Source organism: Mesoplodon bidens, assembly GCF_964165515.1.
Source record: "Mesoplodon bidens genome assembly, chromosome: 7".
In the NCBI taxonomy this organism is placed as follows: domain Eukaryota; kingdom Metazoa; phylum Chordata; class Mammalia; order Artiodactyla; family Ziphiidae; genus Mesoplodon; species Mesoplodon bidens.
In genome coordinates, this window is record NC_138164.1 from 42,397,610 (window position 1) to 42,420,783 (window position 23,174).

At 48.2% G+C, this 23,174-nt stretch overlaps 1 protein-coding gene and 1 pseudogene across 2 annotated transcripts in view; one reads left to right on the forward strand and one right to left on the reverse strand.

Annotated features, from left to right (window-relative positions):
* The window catches only part of LOC308620098 (forkhead-associated domain-containing protein 1-like), a gene marked incomplete at both ends in the record, with an annotated part of 39,456 nt that extends 31,765 nt beyond the window's left edge, over positions 1 to 7,691 (reverse strand). The window contains 4 exons of the mRNA XM_081239427.1: positions 824 to 931; positions 4,688 to 4,792; positions 5,820 to 5,902; positions 7,676 to 7,691. Coding sequence (XP_081095553.1) covers positions 824 to 931; positions 4,688 to 4,792; positions 5,820 to 5,902; positions 7,676 to 7,691 — 312 coding nt within the window. The remainder of the gene's footprint in view (positions 1 to 823; positions 932 to 4,687; positions 4,793 to 5,819; positions 5,903 to 7,675) is intronic.
* Positions 1 to 23,174, forward strand: part of LOC308620770 (centrosomal protein of 78 kDa-like) — a 1,829,729-nt pseudogene that overhangs the window by 1,105,733 nt on the left and 700,822 nt on the right. The window lies entirely within an intron of this gene.

Sequence of the window (23,174 nt, forward strand, 5' to 3'; positions counted from 1 at the left end):
ATGGGCTGCCCTCGGTGGGCTGTGTTCTGGAGGGCCAGTGCCCCATCTTGGGTTCTCGTTTGCTCTCCCTTAGCCTTTGGTGAAGGCTCGTTTGCATGTTCTGGCCCTCATGTCTGTGCCACGTGTCAGAGGAAGGGCCACTGGGCCATCTTGGGTCAGAGTCCTGGGAAATGGCCCACTCCCCACCCTGCCCACCTCCACCTGGCATAAGCTGTGGTATTCTGGGCTTTACTTTATTAAGAAAAGTGACAGGACTTCCCTGGCGCTCCAGTGGTTAAGACTCCATGCAGCCACTGCAGGGGGCACGGGTTCCATGCCTGGTCGTGGAACTAAAATCCGGCAAGCCACGCGGTTCGGCCAAACAAAACAAACAAACAAACAAACAAAGAAACAGAAATTTGGCATTTCCCTGGGGACACTGACTGTAGCATCTGTTTGGGGTCCCAGAGGAAGAAAGATCGCTGTAAATGTCAGGACAAAAAATGTGAAGGAGAAAGTGCTAGAAACACCACCGGGGTCAACAGCTCAAACCCTTCCCAAGAGGGAACCGCACAGCTGGTTCACTGGCGTGCGCCATGAGCTGGGACTGGCTGCTTGGTCAGGGTCTCAGGCAACAGCAAACACTGGAGTGGGCAGCTTCCCAGAAGGAAAAGCCTCTTTAGTGAAATCCACGGGGACGCGGAAGCCGCACAAAGCCCTGCCCCTGAGATAAGCGGGTGAACTAAGCCAGGCCGTCTTCCTCCTCATTCATCCCTGCCGGCCGCTTGGGTGCGGGATTCCGTGGAGAGCACGGGCCCGTGAAGGGGCTCTGCAGCACGCCTACCTGACCTACTGCCCTTTCCAAATTGGCTTTAATGAGGTTTTCTCTGTTCCTCATTTCTTGCAGCTGAAGCAATTTCCTTCTGGAATCCTCCCGAAGCTTCTCTTCCACCTGAAAGGATGATGAAAGCGTGGGCTTGCTGCTAATGTGATCATCATGCCCTCTGGGGAAACTCTTCTGGGGGGGCTGCTAATGGCAGTGGGGGAGTCCCTGAGGGGTAGGGACAGCTGCAGCCCAGCAGCCGGGGTCACAGGCATGCACAGGGTGGAGGCAAACTCACAGGGAGTTGCCCCCTACGGGAAAGGGCCGAGCTCTGCACCCGGGGCTCAACTATGTTCTACCGCACACTCCCATCCCAGCTCGGTCCCTAACAAGCCGTACGACACTCGGAAAGTTATTTCACTGCTCCGTGACTCAGTGTCCTCATCTGTCAAATGGGGATGATGATACTAGTATCACTGCATAGAGTTATTGTGGGGATTCAATGTTTGGAATAGTGCTTAAGGGCTCTGTGAGTGTGTTAAGTACTGTTGTAACCTATGAAAGGTGGACAGGAATGTCCGCCGTACAGTCTCATTCTAATAACTCGTGATGGGTACTTGGAAATGTTATGATTGGGTTTATTATCATAACTGTTTGTCGTTACCACTTTGAGCACACTCACTGGTGGTAACCTCTCTGGAGGCTTGCTAAAGCAATGTCTATTAAGAACTGCAGCCTGCCAAGGAAGGTATTTAAAGTGGAGAAGCTTGCCTAGTTTTCCCCCCTTGCTTGGGTAACAGTCAACGCACGGTAAGCTTGGGCGTGCTCCACGCTACCCTTGGCTGGCCAGTGTAGGCCTCGTAGCTGCTCAATTCTTGGATGCACCTGCTGAGCCCTGGGCCCTGGCACTAACAGGAAATGAGGCAAACTCTCATAAATAAATGGAAAGTTTTTGTGCTGAAACAAATTCACAGGCTGTGTTTTCAGGGATTTGAAGAGGGGGATCACAGGGATGTAATAAAAGACCCAGAAAAGCCCTTAAGAGCTTTCTTCTGAGTAGTGTGGTCCAGTGGAAGAGCCTCTACCCAGCTCCGTTACCTTGGAAAAGTCATCTAAGCTCTCTGGGCCTTAGTTTTCTCCCAGGTCTAAACATGCTCTGACTTCTATGTCAGCAGCCTTTTTCATGTGCTGCAAAAGCCAAGTCCAGCCTTGGACTCTGCCCTTATCTGTGTTCTGCATGAACAGCCCCCGTTCCCGTCCCCAAGCCTCAGAGTCACCTTCAGCGGCCGCCCTGCTCCCTCCCTCACACTTGGTGGTCTCACGCCTGTCCTCCAGTCCCTCGAACATGCAAGCTGGACTGTGACAACTGGCCTCCTCGCCTCGAGTTTAGATTCTTCCAGTGCAATCTTAACGGTACTCTGAGAGTTACCCAGCTGTAAGGCAGCTCTGTCCAACAGAAATTTCTCCAGCGGTACAGGTACTCTGAGCGAGGCTGTGTTGTCTAATACGGCAGCCACCAGCCACATCTGGGGATCGAGCACTCAAAATGGGGCTGGTGTGATGGAGGAACTGAACTAAAAATTTTAGTTAATTTTCATTAATTTCAGTGTAAACAGTAGCATGTGGCTGTTTGCTACGCCAGCGTCACTGAAGTCAGACGAACCTGGAGTCAGACAAAACCGACTGTGCCATTGGGCTAGTTACTTTACTAGTAACTAGTAGCCTTGACTTTCTCATCTGTAAAATGGAGAGGATGATTTCTAGATCACAGCGCTGTTGTGAAGATGAAGAGATGAAATGTTCAAGGGAACGCCTAGTACGTGAGAAATTGTAACGATCATTTTCACCCTGATTACTGTCCACAAATGTCATTGCATCAGTCACTTGTTCAGAAGCCTTAGGAGCTCCCCACTGCCTGTGTGGTACAGAGCCCAAGCGCCTGAACTAAGGCAAAACACCAAGCTAGGGATTCAAGAAGCCCCTACGAACTCTAAACGAGGTAAATAAAACTGAATCCACCCCTAGATAAACCATAATAAAACTGCTGGAAATCAAGGGAAAAGACAATCTTAAAAGCAACTGGAGAAAAAGACAGATTATGCAAAGGTACAACAGTTAGGCTTACAGATGACTTCTAAATAGAAATAATAGGAGCCACAAGACAATAGTGACATATCTAAAGCTGTATCTAATGTACTGAAAGAAAAGAATTGCCATTGTAGAATTCAATACGCAGTCAAATGTGTTTTAAGAATGGAGGTTAAATATACATCTCCAGACAGACACACAGGCACATTTGAGAATTTGTCATCAGCAGAGCCACCATGAGGGAAAACATTAAAGGGTATTCTTCAGACACAAGAAAAATGAACCCAGGTGGGTGATCAGAGATGCAGAAAAGACAAGCAACAGTAAGGGTAACGTGTGGATATAATACAGACTATAGCAAAACACTACTAATGTCTTGTGGGGTATTAACTATCAAGAGGAGTTTAGAAAATGACAGCAATGGCTTATAAATCTGGAGGGGGTAAGTGAAGTTAAGGTGTTTGAAACTCATTGCACTGTCAAGGAGAAGGGCATAATTATCAACTACTATTGCCTCTTGGGAAGTTAAGAATGCAGGGCTTCCCTGGTGGCGCAGTGGTTGAGAGTCCGCCTGCCGATGCAGGGGACATGGGTTCGTGTTCCGGTCCGGGAGGATCCCACATGCCGCGGAACGGCTGGGCCCGTGGGCCATGGCCACTGAGCCTGTGCGTCCGGAGCCTGTGCTCCACAACGGGAGAGGCCACAACAGTGAGAGGCCCACGTACCGCAAAAAAAAAAAAAAAAAAAAAAAAAAAAAGAATGCATATTGTTGTCTTCAGGATGACTACTAAGAGAATAGTAGAAGAGTGAAAAACTTAATTAATGTGTGATTTTGGTGAGTCAAGGATGAATGCTATTGTCTTACTATTAGTAAAAGAATAGTAAAAAAGTGAAATATTTCCAAGCTAATAGAGGGGGAAAGTGGAATAAGAGAAAACCATCCACTCAGAAGGAGGCAAGAAAGGAGAGAAAAAGGAACATAGCACAGATGGTACAACTGGTATTGAGCAAGAAGGTAGATTTAAACCCCAGTACACGAGTAATTACATAATATAAATGGACTAAAAGTCAAAGATTGTCAAACTGGATTTTGTAAAAATGATACGCTATTTGAAGGCATATGTCTAAACCTTAAGACAAAAATTGACAGAGAACATATGAAAAAGATATGGTATGAAAACTCTAACCAACAGAAAGCCAGTGATGAAGCTAAATGACAAAGGAGACGTTAAGGGAGAAACACTACTAGAGATGAAAAGGGACATTTCATGATGATCTAAAGTTTTGCTCCACAGGAAGTGTTAGGATTCTAAATTTATATGCACCTAGTAACACAGACTCAAAACATATAAAGCAAACATCGTTCATATTAAAAGAAGAAACACACAAATGACAAACATGTTGAGATTTTTAAAAACATTGTCAATGATGGAACAAAAAGACAAAAAAAAATCAATATGAGAATTTAAGTTGGAACAACATCATTGGCAAACTTGATTTAATGGATCAATTCTTTCTTAGATAATTTGACAATTAAGATTTGAAGGCAGTCTAGGGTTGTGGTTACACACAGGAGCTTTGGAGTCAGGCAGACCTGGATTCAAGTTCTGCCACAACTACTTTATGCAAGTGAACTTGGATAACTTCCTTCACCTCTATGAGCCTCAGTTTTCCCGACTGTAAAGTGGGGTTAATACCAGTATAGACCGCATGGGGTCATTGTGAGGATGAACAGAGATGATGCAGGTAGAGTGCTGGCCCCAGAGTGGTTCCCAGGCCGACCTGTCCCTGCCATACCTTGCTCTTTTCCCGCAGCGTCATAGAGATCATGCTCTGCTCGTTACTGCTCCTTTTCAGCTCCACCCTGAGCTTCCTCATTTCTTTTTCCATGTCATGGATTTGCTGAAAGGGTTCCAACAACAGGGAAGTCAACTTCACAACGCATTTCATCCGGTTCATTAAGGCAGAAACCTAGTCTGGGATTCGCTTAACTCCTTCCCTTGGGGGACAATTCCACATCTTTGAGGCAAAGTAGACTTTCTTTCAACGGATGCAATGAAAGGGATGGGTGAGGGAAAATTTGAGTTTCTTTTGAAGATCAGCATGGATCCTGGATTAAACAGTACAAGATACCTATCCACTCATTAGAATCTCTTTCCTTGGGGTATATTTTTGAGTTCAATCTAAATAAGGGCTGTTTGGAAGACACAATGGGCACAGTTTGGAAGCAAAGAACAATGACATTTTTCTTTATTCTCATTTGAGGCAGAGAAGTGTGCTCCTGACAGAGAGAAGAACACACGTCTCCTCCCCCCGTCCCAGGCACCGTCCTTCCCAACGGATGGAAAACGTATGCCTGGTGATGTGCACGAGGGTTCAGGCCAGTACAGGGGGTGAACATTTACATTTAGTGGTCATCTTTTCATTTTATAAATTTTTATGTTCACCTTCCATACAAGGCCAGTGATACATTTGCTTTTTATTTTGGTTTTATGAATTGTTGTAAAATTGAATGTATTTAAGCAAAAATACTTCAAGAAGAGTTGTGTTAATAACAGTGCTCAGGGCTGTGATAAAACTTGTGACAGTGGATCATGAAAGTCTGGGCATCACAAGTCCAGGGGTAGGGACCACGGTGAATTTCTAGCAGCATATGGTGGCCACCTCCCGTCCCTTTCCCCAGGGGAAACCTGATGAGGGGCCTTGAGCCAACTGCCCAGAAAATCTGGGGAGAGTGTGTTTTCCATGGTCTTTTCACCCATCTCTTTGAGGCTAGCAAATCAAAGCATTAGGAGACTACATTAACAGACAAACACCCAGAAAGCCCCAGAGCTTGTGCTAGCTAATGGGCCAAGGAACCCCTCCAAAACCCTCAAGGCCATAATCTAGGCTTTCAGTGGACACCTAGGGGTCAGGAGTTTCAACGCACGGTTTTGCAGAGTTTTAACTCTTTCTCTTGGGCTTCCCAGTTCTCCTTCTGGGCATCTTCCTTCTGTAACTCTTCTTTCAGCACTCAGCACTGTGGAGGAAAAGGACAAGGCCACAGGGGCTTGGCTGGGGGTCCCAAGTACCTGTGTTCACGCCCAGGAGTGTTTCCTGCTGTATAACTCAATCACACCTCTGAATTCTGAGAGGCGAGACCATTTGTGTGATGGGAGCACGGGATCCTGCAGTCATTCTCAGTTCATCCCTCTCATGAGTTCTGAGGAATAGAGCGTCTAAATTCCTCTTCAAAAGCCAGCAAGCTTCACTGCAGGGGAAATCCAGCTTTGTAGAGTCTGGGTACTTAGGGTGCAGGAATTGGGATGTTTTCACGCTGTGACCGGTGAGGGTAGAGGAGGCTGGGCCAGTGAGCTCAGGTCCATGTTAGGGCTTTTGTGCAGGTTGCATCTCAAGACACAACTGCCCCGACTGGTGTGGAGGGGAAAATGGAGCTGTCTTGCCCGAGGGCGGCTTGGCAACAGGCATTAAGTGCATAAGGATGGATGTGCCTTCTTTTGACCCAGCAATTCCCATTTTAGGAATGTACCTTAAGGACAATGACTGGAGAAATAAGTAAATCTGTAGTTTCAAGGATGCTCTTCACAGAATTGTCAGTAACAGTGGAAGAAAAGAAAAAAAAAAGAGGAAACAACCCAAGTGTTGTTTAGCACAGCAGACCACTTTATAACACTGGGTACATCCAGGAGAAAGTATGTAACTTTTAAGACGAATGATAAGAGTGTTGATTTATTAGAATGGGAAAATAATAAGTATTTAAAATTTTTTAAAATGTGCATAGTATAAATTCACTATAAAATGATTGATTGATTGATTTCTAGGCAATATATAGAAACAAGACTGGAAGAACATACATGAAAATATTAACACTGATTTCTCAAGGTAGCATTTCCTCTCCTCTCTTTTTATTTTTTCTTCTCAATGTCATCTACTTATTTTTCTAAAATTAACACACATGATGTATGTCATTTAAAAAAAGGCATCTCAAATGTTCACAAGAGCAGTACCCTTGGTGGTGACGAGCCCTTCTGCTGTTGGCCAGCAGTCTAGAGGAGAAGGGACCTCATTCCGAGGGCAACGAGGAAGGGGAAACGGGGACATAAATCATCCATATGCACTTCAGGAGGTAGAAGAGCCAAGCAGGTGCTGTCTTTGCAGATTCCTTCTACATAGCACCAGCTCTGCATCCCCTTCACGTCCCCAGCACACACACACACACACACACACACACACACACACACCACATTAAACAGCTATAGCACATGCCTGGGAAGACACTCTGCTTGGGAGAAACGAATGCAGAGGGTTTGGCCAGGCAGCCGACCCAGGGCAGAGGCAGAAGAGCACAACTAAAACCAGCCTCCCACTTCTCGGAAAATGATTTTGTCATCCCCATTTCACAGATCTGGAAATGGAGGCCAAATAAGTTACAATGAAAGAAAGCTCTGGTCTGTCTGATCCCAAAGCTCATGCAGTGCCTTTTACGAGCTCCAAACTGGGTATGGTACTACGTACCAGGTATTACTTACTGTGCCTTTTCCTTGGAACCTCAAGATCTGTTCTCACCCCACCCCCATGCAGACCTAGCTATCGGGTAGCCTCTGGGAATCTCTGAGTTGCCACCTGAGATGAAAGCTTTGAGGTTTTACCTTGACTCACAGAAACAGGCACATCATACAAATACTGAGAAATCTTATCCTCTAGAGTCAGGATTCTAAAGTTAGCATTGAAGGCAAGATTTGCAAATAGTCAAAGTTAAATGTAAAAAGCTCTTTGCTTGCCTACCACATTCATCTTCCATAGAGGCATTCATTTCTTCTAAGGAAGAAATGAGAGTCTGCGTGTTTGCATCTGGATCTTCAAACGTTCTGCTTTGAAGACAATTATGAGAACCAGTGGTGCTGGGACCACGATGCAGCCGTGTGGTCATCCTTGCTCACAGAGAGATCGTATTCTGCTTAATATTAAACTTTGCAATGGCAGTATATGCTCATAGGTGTGTTTGTTGCTGGGATTAAACAAACTCATTTATAATAGGGGTTAGAAAATGTTTGCTGGATTTGAAAATCTATTATGCTTATTCTGAGCCACATACATGCTGTCCTTTGAAAGGCCTCAGAGAAGTTGGCCACCTGCCCAGCAGCTACCCTCCCTGGGTCCTTGGGCACTGGCCTCATCTCACCACCGTGTGTCATGTGACTCCACTGTGTCTGCTTTTCACAGCTACAATTTGCTGATGACCCGACACTCGCTCTGGAGCTGAGGGCTTCGAGCTGGTGATCCTTTTCTTTGTTCTCACTTTTCAGTTGATTCACCTCCTGTTTTCATTGTTGAACTTGACCATCCTTTACTAACACGTCTCTTTGCAAAGATGACACCATCTCTGTAAAAGAACCAAAAAAACCAAAACAAAAGACTCATGGAGGTCAAAGAGGCACGAAGAATTATTGGCAACACCATGGCTGTCAGCCAATGTTCGGACAAGACCTTCCAAGCCTGGGCCACCACCGGTGCCCGCTTAGAACTGGGGAGGCTTTTTCCAAGGGTCCCAGAGCAGGAATGGGAATGAGAGCAAAGTCCACGGAACAGGGTTTGAGGCTTCAGTGAGAATGAGGGGCAGTCAGCACCAGCGAGAGGAGAAACATTTGGGGGCCCCTTGTGGGCACAGGCCAGGCAAACCTGGGAGGAGAGGCCACACCATGGGCCTGGGGAACAGAGGCCCAGCACACGGAAGGTCCAGGAATTCTTCTCCAGAGGCCAGGAGACGGGCGTGTGGCAGAGGGCACTGCTGGACGCTATTGATGGGGTGGTGGTTTTCACAGTCCTCTGAGTTTGGACCCCTCTCTACCACTTATTAGCTTGGTGGTCTTGGACAAGCTATTTCACCTCCCACTGTCTGTCCCACACAGAGTTATTGTAAGGGTCAAATGAGACAGTATGTCCCAAGAACACAAAGCGGCTAAATTATGTTTGTTCCATGGCGTCTATGATTTTTCTCGGCAGCCAGCTTCCAAAATGGCCCCAATGATCCCTGCGGCCTAGAATTCATGCCCTGTGTAGCCCCTCCCACCCTGAATAGGGCTGCCATGGGTAACCAATATGATACTGTGGAAATGACGGACTGTTTCCTCTCAGGCTGAGTCATAAAAGACACTGTGGCCAACTCTTTGCTCCCTCTTGAATCACTCACTCTGGGGGAAGCCAACTGCTGTGTCGTGAGGACACTCAAGCAGCCCTAGAGAGAAGCATGTGTGCTGAGGGACTAAGGCCTCCAGCCAATAGCCACATGAGCAGCCATTCTGAAGGGGGGATCCTCCGGCTCCCCCCGAGGCTTTAGATGACATGACTTATGCCCCAGCCGACATCTTGACTGCAACTCATGAGAACTAAGTCACCGCCCGCTCAAATTCCTGAACTACAGAAACTGGGGCAGATAATAAATATTGGTTGGGGTTTTATCCATTACATTTTGGGGTAACTTGTTATGCAGCAATAGATAACTACTCCATTACTGTAGCATCATTTTTTTAACATCTTTATGGCAGCATAATTGCTTTACAATGGTGTGTTAGTTTCTGCTTTATAACCAAGTGAATCAGTTATGCATATACATATCTCCCCATATCTCTTCCCTCTTGCACTGTAGTATCATTTTGAATAAAAGTGGGAAGAAGGGTGCATAAATGCAGTGGTATTGGGTTATCTCCTACGGTTCTTTTCTTGAAAGAACATCAGGCCCAGTTTTAGTGGTAGGTATCAATCAAGAATGTCTATGAAATAAAGCACAAAATGCTCCAGAATTTCAGTTTAAAAATGAGCTTTGCCTCCAGGACACAGTTCAGTTACTTGGAAATCCCTCTGGGGCTTGCCACACTTTGAGTGGGTCCAGCCCATCTCAAGCGTTATCCCAACCCAGGTCTGTCCGACTCCCTGATTGGAGAAGGAGGGATCTGAGACAGGCTCGATGCTTGGATGAGGTTTCACTGGCCGACATACGGGAGGAAGGTGAGGACCAGCGAGTTCATCCTTACATTCCTGGTGCCCAGAACAACACCTAGCCTGGGGGAGGTGCTCAGAAAATATCTGAGGACATCCCAAGTGAGGGAGGAGCATAAGCAGAGACCTGGGGGCAGCAGGGGGTGGGGCTGGGTGTGATTAAGTTGCAGAGTGAGGCAGAAGAAAAGCACAGATTCATACAGAGATGGGGATTCATGTGCGACTCAATGCTATGTCTGGCTTCTACAGCTGTGGGCATGTTTCCTGCTACGCGCTGGCTGCTTTCAGAGTGATGTGCCCCTCCGAGGCTCACTGCCTCCTCCCTGTCACCTGCTTCTCTCCCTCCCCTCGTCTGTGAGCGGTCCCATCCTCTTCAGGTCTCTAGGCATGTCAGTTCCTGCTTAAAAACCTCCACTGGATTCCCAACACCCTTGGAATAAAAACCCAGACCCCCCGACCATGCCCAGCCCCACAATCCCCTGTTCACTCCACGCAGCCTCGCTTGCCCTTGGCTTGTCCTTGCCCACCTGAAACAGGTGCTCTCTAAAAGAAGGACATAGCCGTGGAGGATACAACATGAACTGGTTAGAATCGGCTAGGTCCAAGGGGGCATAAGATTCGACTTCCAGGGGAACTGGAGCTTCATTACAGGCTCATTGTAACACATGAGCGAAATGACACACCCACCAGCACCAGGACAGTTCCAAGGCTGACCATAAAGGTCAAAAAGTGGGTGGTGGGGCTGCCCTGGTGGCACGGTGGTTGAGAGTCCGCCTGCCGATGCAGGGGACACGGGTTCGTGCCCCGGTCCGGGAAGATCCCACATGCCGCGCAGCGGCTGGGCCCGTGAGCCATGGCCGATGAGCCTGCGTGTCCAGAGCCTGTGCTCCGCAACGGGAGAGGCCACAACAGTGAGAGGCCGGCGTACAGAAAAAAAATAAATATATAAAAAATAAAAAGTGGGTGTTGGCCCAATTCCTGGAAATCCCCGCCCCTTCCCCAAAATATTAGAGTTGTCCCAATCCTCCCACTCATTAGCCTATAAAATTACCCAGCCCATAAAACTAACTGCCCCATATTTGGGGGCCTCTAGCCTTCTGAAATGGCCCACACTCTGTCTGTGGAGTGTGTTTCTCTCTAAGGAAATCCACTTCTTACTTTGTCTTTCACTGGATTCTTTCTGCGATGAGACATAAAGAACCTGAGCTTTATTAAGTCCCGAGACCAGATGCGTGATCTCGATTAAAATATAGTGGGGTCTGACTGGGTTCGAGTCCCAGCCCACGGGTTCAAGTCCCACCTGAGTTCCATGGTTGCACACCCACTAAGCTGGTCCCCCTTGGCCTCCCCCCTTGAAGCGCTGGCCACCACGACACACAGTTTATTTTCTCCACAGCACCACTGCTCTCTGAAGTGGGCTTGTTTATTCATCCGTTTACTTTTATTGTCTGTCACCCCCTCCCGAATCTGTGAGTACAGGAATCTGACTGTCTTGCTTGGCTCTCCCTCCCCGGAGCCTGGAACGGGGCCTGACACCTAGTAGGAGCTCAAGAAACATGTGGAAGCAATGAAGGAATCCAGGGAATCAAAGCTCAGTCACAGCTGTGCGTTGGCTGCCCCTCTCCCAACCCAAGCCCTTTATCAGGGAACCACCTCTGATCAAATTAGAAAATGGTTTCCCTTGGGCCCAAGTGCACTCGGCTGAAATGTGTGAGACAATGGGTGCCTTAAAGGAGTGACCCCATTTTGTCCACGCTCTAGTTTGCACTCAGGCTGCTTTGTGGAACCACCCAAGCCACAAGGCGACCTGTGTTCTCCCTGGTGGGGCCAGTGCTCAGGAGACCTTGTAGCCAAGAGATACCATTCTCTCAAATATTTACCAGGCCCTGCCCTCGGAACTGGGCGGCAAGAAACCTCCACTGAGGGAGAACTCTAATGCACCGACACGGGTGATCCCTGAGGCTGCACCCAGGTCAAGGGCACAGGTGTGCTGGTTGACTGGTGATGTCTGCAGGGGGAGGGCAGAAGCTCTGGGGCCGGAAGGCAGAAGCGCCTCACCTGACGTGATGGCGGCGTCCCTCCTTAAGTTCTCGGCCTCGTGCTTCAGGGAGGTGATTTCTAAGTTTCTCTCAGACAGGGTCTGGCACAGCACCTGGTTGTAGCCTTGCTGTAGGGCACTGATCTGTGGAAAGAGGCAACACACAGTCAGAGGGGGCCAGCCAGGCCTGCAGGTCACGCCGGTACTTCTCCAACGTTGGGCAAAGAGTCGGGTTGATCTTGGATCGGGGTGTTGGGGAAACCAAGGTTTTCTGTTGTCACTTGTGGAAGGGGCAGGAGGGGGCCTGTTCCTTCAGTGACCACCATGTCATTGGTCCTCGAGACACCGACCTTATCTTTGTGGCCACCCAGGGGCTCGGGTGCTGCTGTCTTCCTATGACCTGTGGGTTTTCAGCCATAAATAGACCAGCTGTTGGTTCCAGATCATCCAGCACTGACTGGATGCACAGCAAAGTTCAAGAGCCAGGAGCAGGTTATGAAATGAATTCCCTCTAATGAGAATAGAGGGTAGTTTTTACCTCACAGAACACTCCAGAGTTTACAAAGCCCGTTCACACATGCTACACTGATACTCGTCATAGCGTTGCTGAAGGCTGACGTTCCCATTAATGTGTCCATTTTGCAAGGGAGCCAGGTTGAGACTCAGAGAGGCGAGGCCCCCTGCTCGGGATCATGTGGCTGGTCAGACGTTGAGTCTGATTCAAACCCAGTCTTTAGTTGCCTGGTTCCTCCTTCCCAGGTGGCTCTAGGAATGAACGTGAGAAGTTGGAGGCTGTAAAGCATGGCATGGACTCGGGAGCCGGACTGTGGCCTTCAAGTCCTGTCTCTGCCAGTTAACGGGCTTTGTGAACACAAGGAGGACACCATATTCTGTTTCCTTTTGTTCCGTCTGTACGCGGGGTGATGGTAGTCCCAACCTGATAGGATTGTTAGAAGTATTTTAATAAGTTAACACGTGTACAAGTGCTCAGATCATGCCTGGCACACGACACAGGGGGATGAGCTGTGACGGTCCTCTCCTCTGACTACCCACGGGGTGTTTTTTTTGTTTTGTTTCGGGGGTATTTTGTGTTTTTTTTTTTTGTGGTACGCGGGCCTCTCACAGTTGTGGCCTCTCCCATTGCGGAGCACAGGCTCCGGACCCGCAGGCTCAGCGGCCATGGCTCACGGGCAGAGCCGCTCCGTGGCATGTGGGATCTTCCTGGACCGGGGCACAAACCCGTGTCCCCTGCATCGGCAGGCGGACTGTCACCCACTGCGCCACCAGGGAAGCCCCTATCCATTCATCTCTTGATGACACTTAGGTTGCTTCCATATCTTGGTAATTGCAAATAATGATGCTCTGAACATTGGGGTGCATGTATCTTTTCAAATACATGTTTTTGAAAACACGTGTTTTTGTTTTTTTCGGATTTATACCCAGGAGTTGAGTTTCGAGGTCATATGGTAGTTCTATTTTTAGTTTTCTGAGAACCCTCCATACTGTTTTCCACAGTGGCTGTGCCAGTTTACATTCCTACCAACACTGTACCAGGGTTCCATTTTCTCTAAAAATTGTAAATTTTCTTCCTAGGGGTAATTGAGATGGTAGTTCAATAATAACATAAGATCAGGTGAAGTCTAAAGAAATTTTAGAAAACCTGGATAAAGTAAGAAAACATCTGTTCGCTGGCATCTGAATGTTAGAGAGACACCAAGACATGTGGGCCAAGTTCTGGAGAGAAGGGAAACACAGACGCAAGCTTGACATTTGGTGCAGCTTTTCTCCTTGGGGCATTTGCGGATTCAAATCTTACAGCCCAGGAGCTGAAAAGCCAAGGAGTTCAAAAGACTCTAACCACAGAAGCTGCTGGCATCCCTTGACTTGTAGGTGCAGCACTCTAGTCCTGCCTCTGTGGTCACTGCCTCCGCCTCTTCTTTGTATATAATCTCCTCCTGTCTCTCACTTATAAGTACACTTACAGATGGCACTTAGGGCGAGGATAGTCTCAGCTCAAAATCCTTATATCCGCAAAACTTTACCTTGTAAGGTAACATTCTCAGGTCCCAGGGATTAGAGCCTGAGATCTTTGGGGCCACCAGTCAGCCCACTGTAAGCCCTAAAAGTCTTCTCTCCTGAGGAGGGTCTAGGCTGGGCAGAAACCCCGACAGACATCTACCAGAGGCCAGATTGAGAGCCCTTTTAGAAGGTCAATTCTCAGCTCATTTGGAACCTTGCTATTGCCCTTTTTTTTTTTCTTTTCTTTTCGGTACGTGGGTCTCTCACTGTTGCGGCCTCTACCGCTGCGGAGCACAGGCTCTGGACGCACAGGCTCAGCAGCCATGGCTCACGGGCCCAGCCGCTCGGTGGCATGTGGGATCCTCCCGGACCGGAGCACGAACCCGTGTCCCCTGCACTGGCAGGTGGATTCTCAACCACTGCGCCACCAAGGAAGCCCTGCCCTTTCTTTTTTCCCCCTGTTTGTCCTCAACAGGGGGAAGCATTAAGAGTAAATGAGGGGCTTCCCTGGTGGTGCAGTGGTTCAGAATCCGCCTGCCAATGCAGGGGACACAGGCTCGAGCCCTGGTCCAAGAAGATCCCACATGCCGTGGAGCAACTAAGCCCGTGCGCCACAACTACTGAGCCTGCGTTCTTGAGCCTGCGAGCCACAACTACTGAAGCCTCCATGCCTAGAGCCTGTGCTCCGCAACAAGAGAAGGCCATGGAATGAGAAGCCCGCGCAACGCAACAAAGAGTAGCCCCTGCTCACAACAACTAGAGAAAGCCCGGGAGCAGCAACGAAGACCCAATGCAGCCATAAATTAAAAATAAAAATAATAATAATAATAAAATAAATGCATTAGCAGATTTTGTGTTTCCTCTCATCGTTAGTGTATTGCTTTCATTCCTAAGACCCTAAAAAATTGGAAACCACTCCACTTACCAGGAACACACTTTGCAACACGGATCCAGGGGAAGCTCTTTTCTTCCGTAGACACTTCATGACCCCGGTTTCCACAACAGCAGGCACTGCTGGCTCTGCCAAGTTGCTGGAGAAGGGCACCTTATCTGCAAAGCCATGAATCCAAATGGGCCCCCATTGCCAAGGGTGGAAGGAAGTTGTTTGGTTTAGCTTCTTGGGGGATCAGAAGATTGGGAGTTCTGGGGGGGGACTGCAGGTACCTTGCTGTCCCTTGGTACAACGTCAGGGGAAAGAAAGGTCGCTGGTAGCTTCTCAGAGCTACCAGTTGGGGCTGTGCAGAGCGTCTTAGTAAATGCCATTTTGGTTGCAAATAACAGAAACTCAAACCGGCTGAAGAAAAAAGGCGACATCTATGGAGAAGAAAAGATGGCTCCTGCCTGTCCAGACTCCTCCGCTTTGCTTGCCCTTTGTTTCTCTAACCTTCCGCATTTCCCTTCAGTAAACTCCTTTTCTGTTTAAGTTAGCCACAGGAGATTTCTGTTGGTTGCAACCAGAGAATCTTGAGTGATACAAAAAGTCCTAGTGGAACCCAAGGGCAGGCATTGGAATGGGGCTTTCCAAGGAAAGAAACCAGGAACCAGAAAGTCATCAGGAATCAGGGCAACTTTCTGCATCAGTTGGAATGCCTTCAGCTTTTTTTTTTTTCCTTCATGGAGCTCATAATCCATTCATTTTTTCAATAAGCAATTATTGAGTATCTATCCTGTGCCAGGCACCCTGCTAGGTCTTAGAGTTCCATACAGGTATAAAATATGCCAAGACCCCTGCCCTCAAGTAGCTCACATTCTAGTGAAGATAAGACATGTGAGCACATAGAGTATATTCACAACACAGAATACGAAGAGCTATGCCATGGACACATATACACCAGCAAACATAAAATAGATAGCTAGTGGGAAGCAGCCGCACAGCACAGGGAGATCAGCTCGGCGCCCCGCGACCACCTAGAGGGGTGGGACAGGGAGGGCGGGAGGGAGGGAGACGCAAGAGGGAAGAGACATGGGAACACATGCACATGCATAACTGATTCACCCTGCCACAAAGCAGAAACCGACACACCATTGTAAAGCAACTACACTCCAACAAAGATGCAAAAAAAAAAAAAAAAAAACAAGAACTATGCCAGAGGGATGAAGCATGACTGTCTTCATAGACGTAGAAAGCCCAGATGCAATTATCCTGGTAGAGAGGGCCTGGGCAGAGAATCGCAGGTAGGTGAACCTGTGTGCACAGAGAACATGGTATGTATGAGAAGCTGCAAGTTTTCAACATCCGTGGAGCAAAAGAGTTCTTGCAAAAGTAGTGGGAGACGTGGCTGAAGAAATTGGTTGAGGATGAAGCATAAAAAATCCACTGAGGGCTTCCCTGGTGGCGCAGTGGTTGGGAGTCCGCCTGCCGATGCAGGGGACACGGGTTCGTGCCCCGGTCTGGGAGGATCCCGATTGCCGCGGAGCGGCTGGGCCCGTGAGCCATGGCGCTGGGCCTGCGCGTCCGGAGCCTGTGCTCCGCAGGGGGAGAGGCCACAGCAGTGAGAGGCCCGCCTACCGCAAAAAAAAAAAAAAAAAAAAAAATCCACTGAAGTGTGATCTTCTTTTCCTGAGGAGGCATGGGGGAGCCATGGAAGATTTTTAACCTGTTTGAGGACATGGTCAATTCTCTGGGTTTCAGAAAAGTCCCTCTGGTGTCTGGGATGTGGTGAAAGTTGGGCTGGACCTTTCACCAGCGGGCATGCTCAGTGGCTCAGGAAAGGTTTTCGCTCTGCCTTGGGAAATTCTTCACGCCACTCTGGCAGAGGAGCTCGCCCCGCCCACGGCTTCTCCTCATTGGATTGGTTGAACTCAGGGAGGCTACCAGGAGGCCCAGTTGACCTCCCAACTCCACAGCCCCGCCCCCGCCCGTTAACGCTCTGGGCGCGCGCTGCCTTCAGCTTTAAATAACAGAAAACTGGATGTGGGTAGATGGTAAAAATTTGGAGCCCCTCCCAAATGAGCTCTAGCCATGTGGCTTGCTTTGTCTGATGAGATGTTGGCAAACACATGGCAGGTGGAGACTTGAAAAGTGTGCTTTGCGGCTTTCTCTTTCCTGTTGCTCTTGGAAACCTGTACCCACCACACGTGGCCTGGTCTGGCCTGCTGGGTGATGAGGGACCACACCGGGCAGAATCAGACGTCCCAGCTGAGGCCTTTCTAGACCAGGGTTTCTCATTCTCGGTACTATTGACATATTGGATCAAATAAGTCTTGGTTGTGGGCAGCTGTTCTGTGCACTGCAGGATGTTTAGCAGCATCCCTGGCCTCTACCCCGAGATGATAGGATCACCCCCACCCCAGTTTAACAACCAAAGTGTGTCCAGACATTGCCCAATGCCCCCTGGGTGGCAAAATCGCCCCCAGTTGAGAACCACTGTCCTAACCCAGCTTGCCTGGCAATGACCAGGCAGGCATGTACACGAAGCCACCCTAAACTAGCCCCAGCCAAACCAACCAGACCAGTACAAGTGGCCAGCTTGACGCCTGGAATCATGAGAACTAATAGTTGCCATTTTAAGTCACTAACTTTTGAGTCGTTGGCTCCACAGCACAAACAGGTACATCTGACTACAGTGGCTGAAACTGATAGGATTGATTTATTTATACAACAGGATGTACAGAGGTAGGCAGTTGAGGTACAGTGCAGAGCACAGTGATGCCACTAGGCTCCCAACCAGGCTTTTCATGTCTTTCCACTCCACTGTCCTTTGAGGTGGGCTTTGGTCTGTTACTTGTTACCTGGTGATCCCCAACATGGCTGTTCCAGCTCCAAGACTGAGCTCCAGGAGAGGAAAAGGAGACAATGCAAAGGGACAAAGAGAAAAACTTTCTCCTAGCAAAGCCTTGTCTTTAATTCCAGAAGGGAAGCCCTGCCCAGGGCCTTCACCTGCATGTCACTGGCCAGAACTGAACAACACAGCCAGGTCTAGCTGCAAGGGAGGCTGGGAAATGAGGGCATTTCGCGTGCTGCTTATACAGTAGAGGGAGGCAATGACTAAGGGGCTTGTAGTGTCTGCTGCACTGTCTCTCTGGGGGTCGTCTTGGTTTCTTCTTCTTCTTTTTGTTTTTTTGCCACACGGTGTGGCTTATGCGATCCTAGCTAACTGACCAGGGATTGAGTCCGGGCCCTTGGCAGTGAAAGGGCAGGGTGGACTGCCAGGGAATTCCCTGGGTCTTGGTTTCTTGTCTCTACCTGTTGCTTATCTATCCTGGCCATCTCTTTCTAAGACTGGCTTTGTTTCTCCAAACACAGTGGGAGAAATGGCCACCCCAGCTGGGAACTGCATCAAGACTTTCAGCTCCGGACCCTTAATGACCTGTGTGGTAACTCCGTGTCCCACTTCCAAATATCAAGGGCACAGGTGCTGATTGGCCCAGCTTGGGTTAGAAGAGAAACCTGATTGGTCTGGCTTGGGTAGAATATCTACTGATCAGCCAGTCAGGTGTGGCCAAGAGAGCAGCAGTAGGTAGGGTAAACCTGGTTGGGGAATGTGCATTCTCAGAGAAAGGGGTGTGTGGCTGAGGAGACACCTAAAGAACCATCTAGTTCAAGGAGTGAAGAAAGGACATTGCCATTGTGGGTTGCAATGTTGATACGATAAAGATTAACACGTCCTTTGAAAGACCTCAAATACAGTGGAGTCACATAGGCATTACATTTAACTTATGCAAATTCAAATATTTGTATTCAACCAAAGTAGTTTTTTTCCCACACAATTTGGCTTCCAAACATGAGCCAGCTACTTAACTACTGCCTGACCAAGTGATCTTTTCTGGTGCTGGAGATGGCTGTTTTGGATTTGGGGGATATGGTACAGTATAAGTAATATGTTCTTTATGGAAAACTGCTGGGATTTTCAAGATTATTTTTAAGGTCAGGTGATGCTCACCCTTCTCACTGTGTAAGAAGCACCTTTAGTGGAAGATGATGCAAATCATTTTTCCCATTTCCTTCTAGTTTTAATCAGTATAAAGAATGCATTTGGTTTTAAAATATCAAAATACTTTTATTGTGGCTTTTTAAAAATAAAAAATAAATGATATTCATGGCTTCTGGCTCTTCTTCCTGTTTTATTTGGTGGTCTCTGGCCGTACAAGAAAGGCAGGGAGAGAACAGATGGCTGGAGAGAAGGCAAAAATGAGGGTCTCTTCAAACACCACGGGAAAGGGGTGTGTCCACCTGGGCAGTGTGTGTTCTTTGATGACTGGGTACTTGGTCCGTCCTGATGGCCTGGGACTTGACCTACTGGGCTGTCTTGGTGCGGCAGAATGGGCAGCGTGAGATGGAGTTAGAAACCTGGGTTCCAGACCCAATTCTTGAATTTACTAGCTGTGTGACTTTAGACGGGCCATTTAACCTCTCTGGGCCTCAGCTTCCTCATTTGTAAAATGGGGAACATAATGCTATTTACCTCCCAGGGCTTGAGAGAGGATTAGACGAGAAGTGTTTTGAACACCGCAGAGCGCCATATAAACATGACTCACTGTTATGGAAGCGATAAAACTGGTTGCTGTTCACATTTATTATAATCAATTCAGATATAAATGCACTATACCATGGCCCCAACAGCCCTGAGGTTACCATTCTGTCCTGTGGCCCCAGTACACGCCCTGGGTTTTCTCAACTGCGGGCTTCTCAGAGCTCCTTGGAGGTGTGACGTTTGGGTTTGTCACTACCCAAACACATAATTGCATCTACCAGGCCTAGGAGTCTGAATTTCAAACTTATTCTTCATATGCCTGCGTATGTTTACATTCATAATATCTGTGAAAAGAACCCCTCTCCTCACACACTCCAAAATACAGTATTGTGCAAAATACCAGTCTAGGAAGCAACACACTAGGGTAGCAACCTTTAATGTCCTAAAAAAGCATCTTAGTAGTTTGACGCAGAAGAGTTACACTGACTCACGGAGGATCACGCGAGGCCCAGCGGGACGACGTTTCTAGTTCCTTCCACCAGGTTTAGAAAACAGAAGGTTCTGGCTGGATTTGCTGGACATTTCTCTCTTCAGCATCTCCCTTCCTTGGTCCATCTTTGGGGTGCCTTTTCTGGCTCCAACCTACAACAAGCAAGAGCAACAAATGCCCAAACTCTATAATTGTAGGGAGATCCCCAAATATTTCTCAAATGGCATTTTTTTTTACTGAAAATAAAATCTTTGTTGTAAAAAGTATTTATATACACACATAGACGTGAGCAAAACGAAGGTAAAATGATCCACCATTATCACACTACCCACAGGTAACCTTATTCACATTTTGGTGTACACTCTTCCAGATACACAGATAACGTTTTCTTCTTACATTTGCATCTTTTTTTGAACCAGGAGTTTCTGATGATAGGCAATTTCATTGGGATGGACTTTCTCTCGAAAAGCTGTTACTGAACTGAATGCCTTATGTCTCTGATGTCTTAGGAGGGTAAAATGCAGCATACTCTAGGGGGTCTGTCTAACCCTTTTCTGAGCACTACTCCTGGATCCAGGCAGCCATGTGTGTGACTCTGTCCCTGGTCATAGCTGATCGGGCACATGGCACGGGCTGGGCTTTTAAGATGGTCACTCCCAGGATTTGGGGTTATGGGCTCTAAGATGCTACTTGCTTCCTGGGCTGGTCCTTTGAACTGGGGGACCATGAGGTCATTCCTTCCTGTCACATGACTGGAGAGAGCAGAGATCAGGGGAGCCACACAGAGACACAGAGAGGAGATACGGCCTGTGTGTGCATGTGCGCATGCTTGTGTGTGTGTAAAAGAGATGATGCCTGAGATCTGATGGCTTACCAGTTCTATTTCGAGGCCAGGCTCTCTTTCAGCTCCCAGTTTTTATGAGGCACTCACCCCTATATCCTTAAAAAAGCCCCCTCCACTCCCCTTTTTTTTTGCGGTACGCGGGCCTCTCAGTGTTGTGGCCTCTCCAGTTGCGGAGCACAGGCTCCGGACGCGCAGGCTCAGCGGCCATGGCTCACAGGCCCAGCCGCTCCGCGGCATGTGGGATCTTCCCAGACCGGGGCACGAACCCGTGTCCCCTGCATCGGCAGGCGGACTCTCAACTACTCTGCCACCAGAGAAGACCCAGGTGGTTCTTATCGGCCAACTTGGGGAAAACCTTCTTCTAAGACTTTGTGGCTAAAAATGTAGTCTGCAGAGCTGTGCTCTTGGTACCAGCTGGGAGCTGTTCAGAAATGCAGAATCCCAGGCTCCCCCCACCCGAGACCTGCTGAGTCAGAATCTGCATTTCAACAACATCCCCATATGATCCGTGGACACCTTTGAGTTGAGAGGCGCCACTGTAAACTATCCTCTAATTGGCTGGTTTCTGGAAAAGTAAGTTGCAGTTTTGGCCATGTGTTTCCCCTGATATGCATGAAGAGAAAGACTGAAATACTATTGGTTGGTCTTGCACACACTTAGACACAAACCAGGACCCGCAGTAACGACTGGGATTTGTATCAATAAAATCAGCTGCGGTATATAAACAAAGTACCATTTCTAGACATTTCAATAAGCTTGCCTCTTCAAGTTGATCTTCAAGTTGATCTCTGAGTTTTAGGATTCAAGCTTCATGTTAATTCCTCCTACACCATTCACCCTCTTTAATTAATTTAGCTCCCAACAAGGAGTTGCTGAGATTCCTCCATCTAAGTACGTGCCCTCTGTTTCTCATAGGAAAGCCCATTTCATCAGTTTCCAGTAGTAAAGAAAAGGACGGGGACCACCTTACCGATTTCTCTGCCATTAGCCGCTTGACTCTGGCTTTCAGCTTCTCCTCTTGCTGTAGCCTTTCCTCAGTCAGCTTCTCCTTCTCTGCCAGATGCTGCCGTAACTCTTCTCGCAGCAAATACTGCTGAGTTTCCCAAGAACTGTTGATCTTCATCTGAAATGAGGGGAAGGGGAACTGCAGCTGATGGGGGACAGGACTAACGCAGGAGTCATTTCCACTACCTTTGGGGGCGGGACAAAGGTTCACGAAACTTTCTTCAAAACACAGAAAAACGATGCTTAGCTTAGTAACTAATAGCGAAGTAGTAGAGCATCGTGGTTAAGAGCTCAGACTCCAGATCTAGGTAGAATCTCAGCTCTAGTTCTTTCTAGACACTTCTTCATATAGAAAATAAGCGGGTGAACTAAGGCAGGCCGTCTTCCTCCTCTTTCATCCCTGCCGGCCGCTTGGGTGCGGGATTCTGTGGAGAGCACGGGCCCGTGAAGGGGCTCTGCAGCACGCCTACCTGACCTACTGCCCTTTCCAAATTGGCTTTAATGAGGTTTTCTCTGTTCCTCATTTCTTGCAGCTGAAGCAATTTCCTTCTGGAATCCTCCCGAAGCTTCTCTTCCACCTGAAAGGATGATGAAACCGAGGGCTTGCTGCTAATGTGACCATCATGCCCTCTGGGGAAACTCTTCTGGGGGGGCTAATGGCAGTGGGGGAGTCCCTGAGGGGTAGGGACAGCTGCAGCCCAGCAGCAGGGGTCACAGGCATGCACAGGGTGGAGGCAAACTCACAGGGAGTTGCCCCCTACGGGAAAGGGCCGAGCTCTGCACCCGGGGCTCAACTATGTTCTACCGCACACTCCCATCCCAGCTCGGTCCCTAACAAGCCGTACGACACTCGGAAAGTTATTTCACTGCTCCGTGACTCAGTGTCCTCATCTGTCAAATGGGGATGATGATACTAGTATCACTGCATAGAGTTATTGTGGGCATTCAATGTTTGGAATAGTGCTTAAGGGCTCTGTGAGTGTGTTAAGTACTGTTGTAACCTATGAAAGGTGGACGGCAATGTCCGCCGTACAGTCTCGTTCTAATAACTCGTGATGGGTACTTGGAAATGTTATGATTGGGTTTATTATCATAACTGTTTGTCGTTACCACTTTGAGCACACTCACTGGTGGTAACCTCTCTGGAGGCTTGCTAAAGCAATGTCTATTAAGAATTGCAGCCTACCAAGGAAGGCATTTAAAGTGGAGAAGCTTGCCTAGTTTTCCCCCCTTGCTTGGGTAACAGTCAACGCATGGTAAGCTTGGGAGTGCTCCACACTACCCTTGGCTGGCCAGTGTAGGCCTCGCAGCTGCTCAATTCTTGGATGCACCTGCTGAGCCCTGGGCTCTGGCACTAACAGGAAATGAGGCAAACTCTCATAAATAAATGGAAAGTGTTTGTGCTGAAACAAATTCACAGGCTGTTTTTTTAGGGATCTGAAGAGGGGGATCACAGGGATCTAATAAAAGACCCAGAA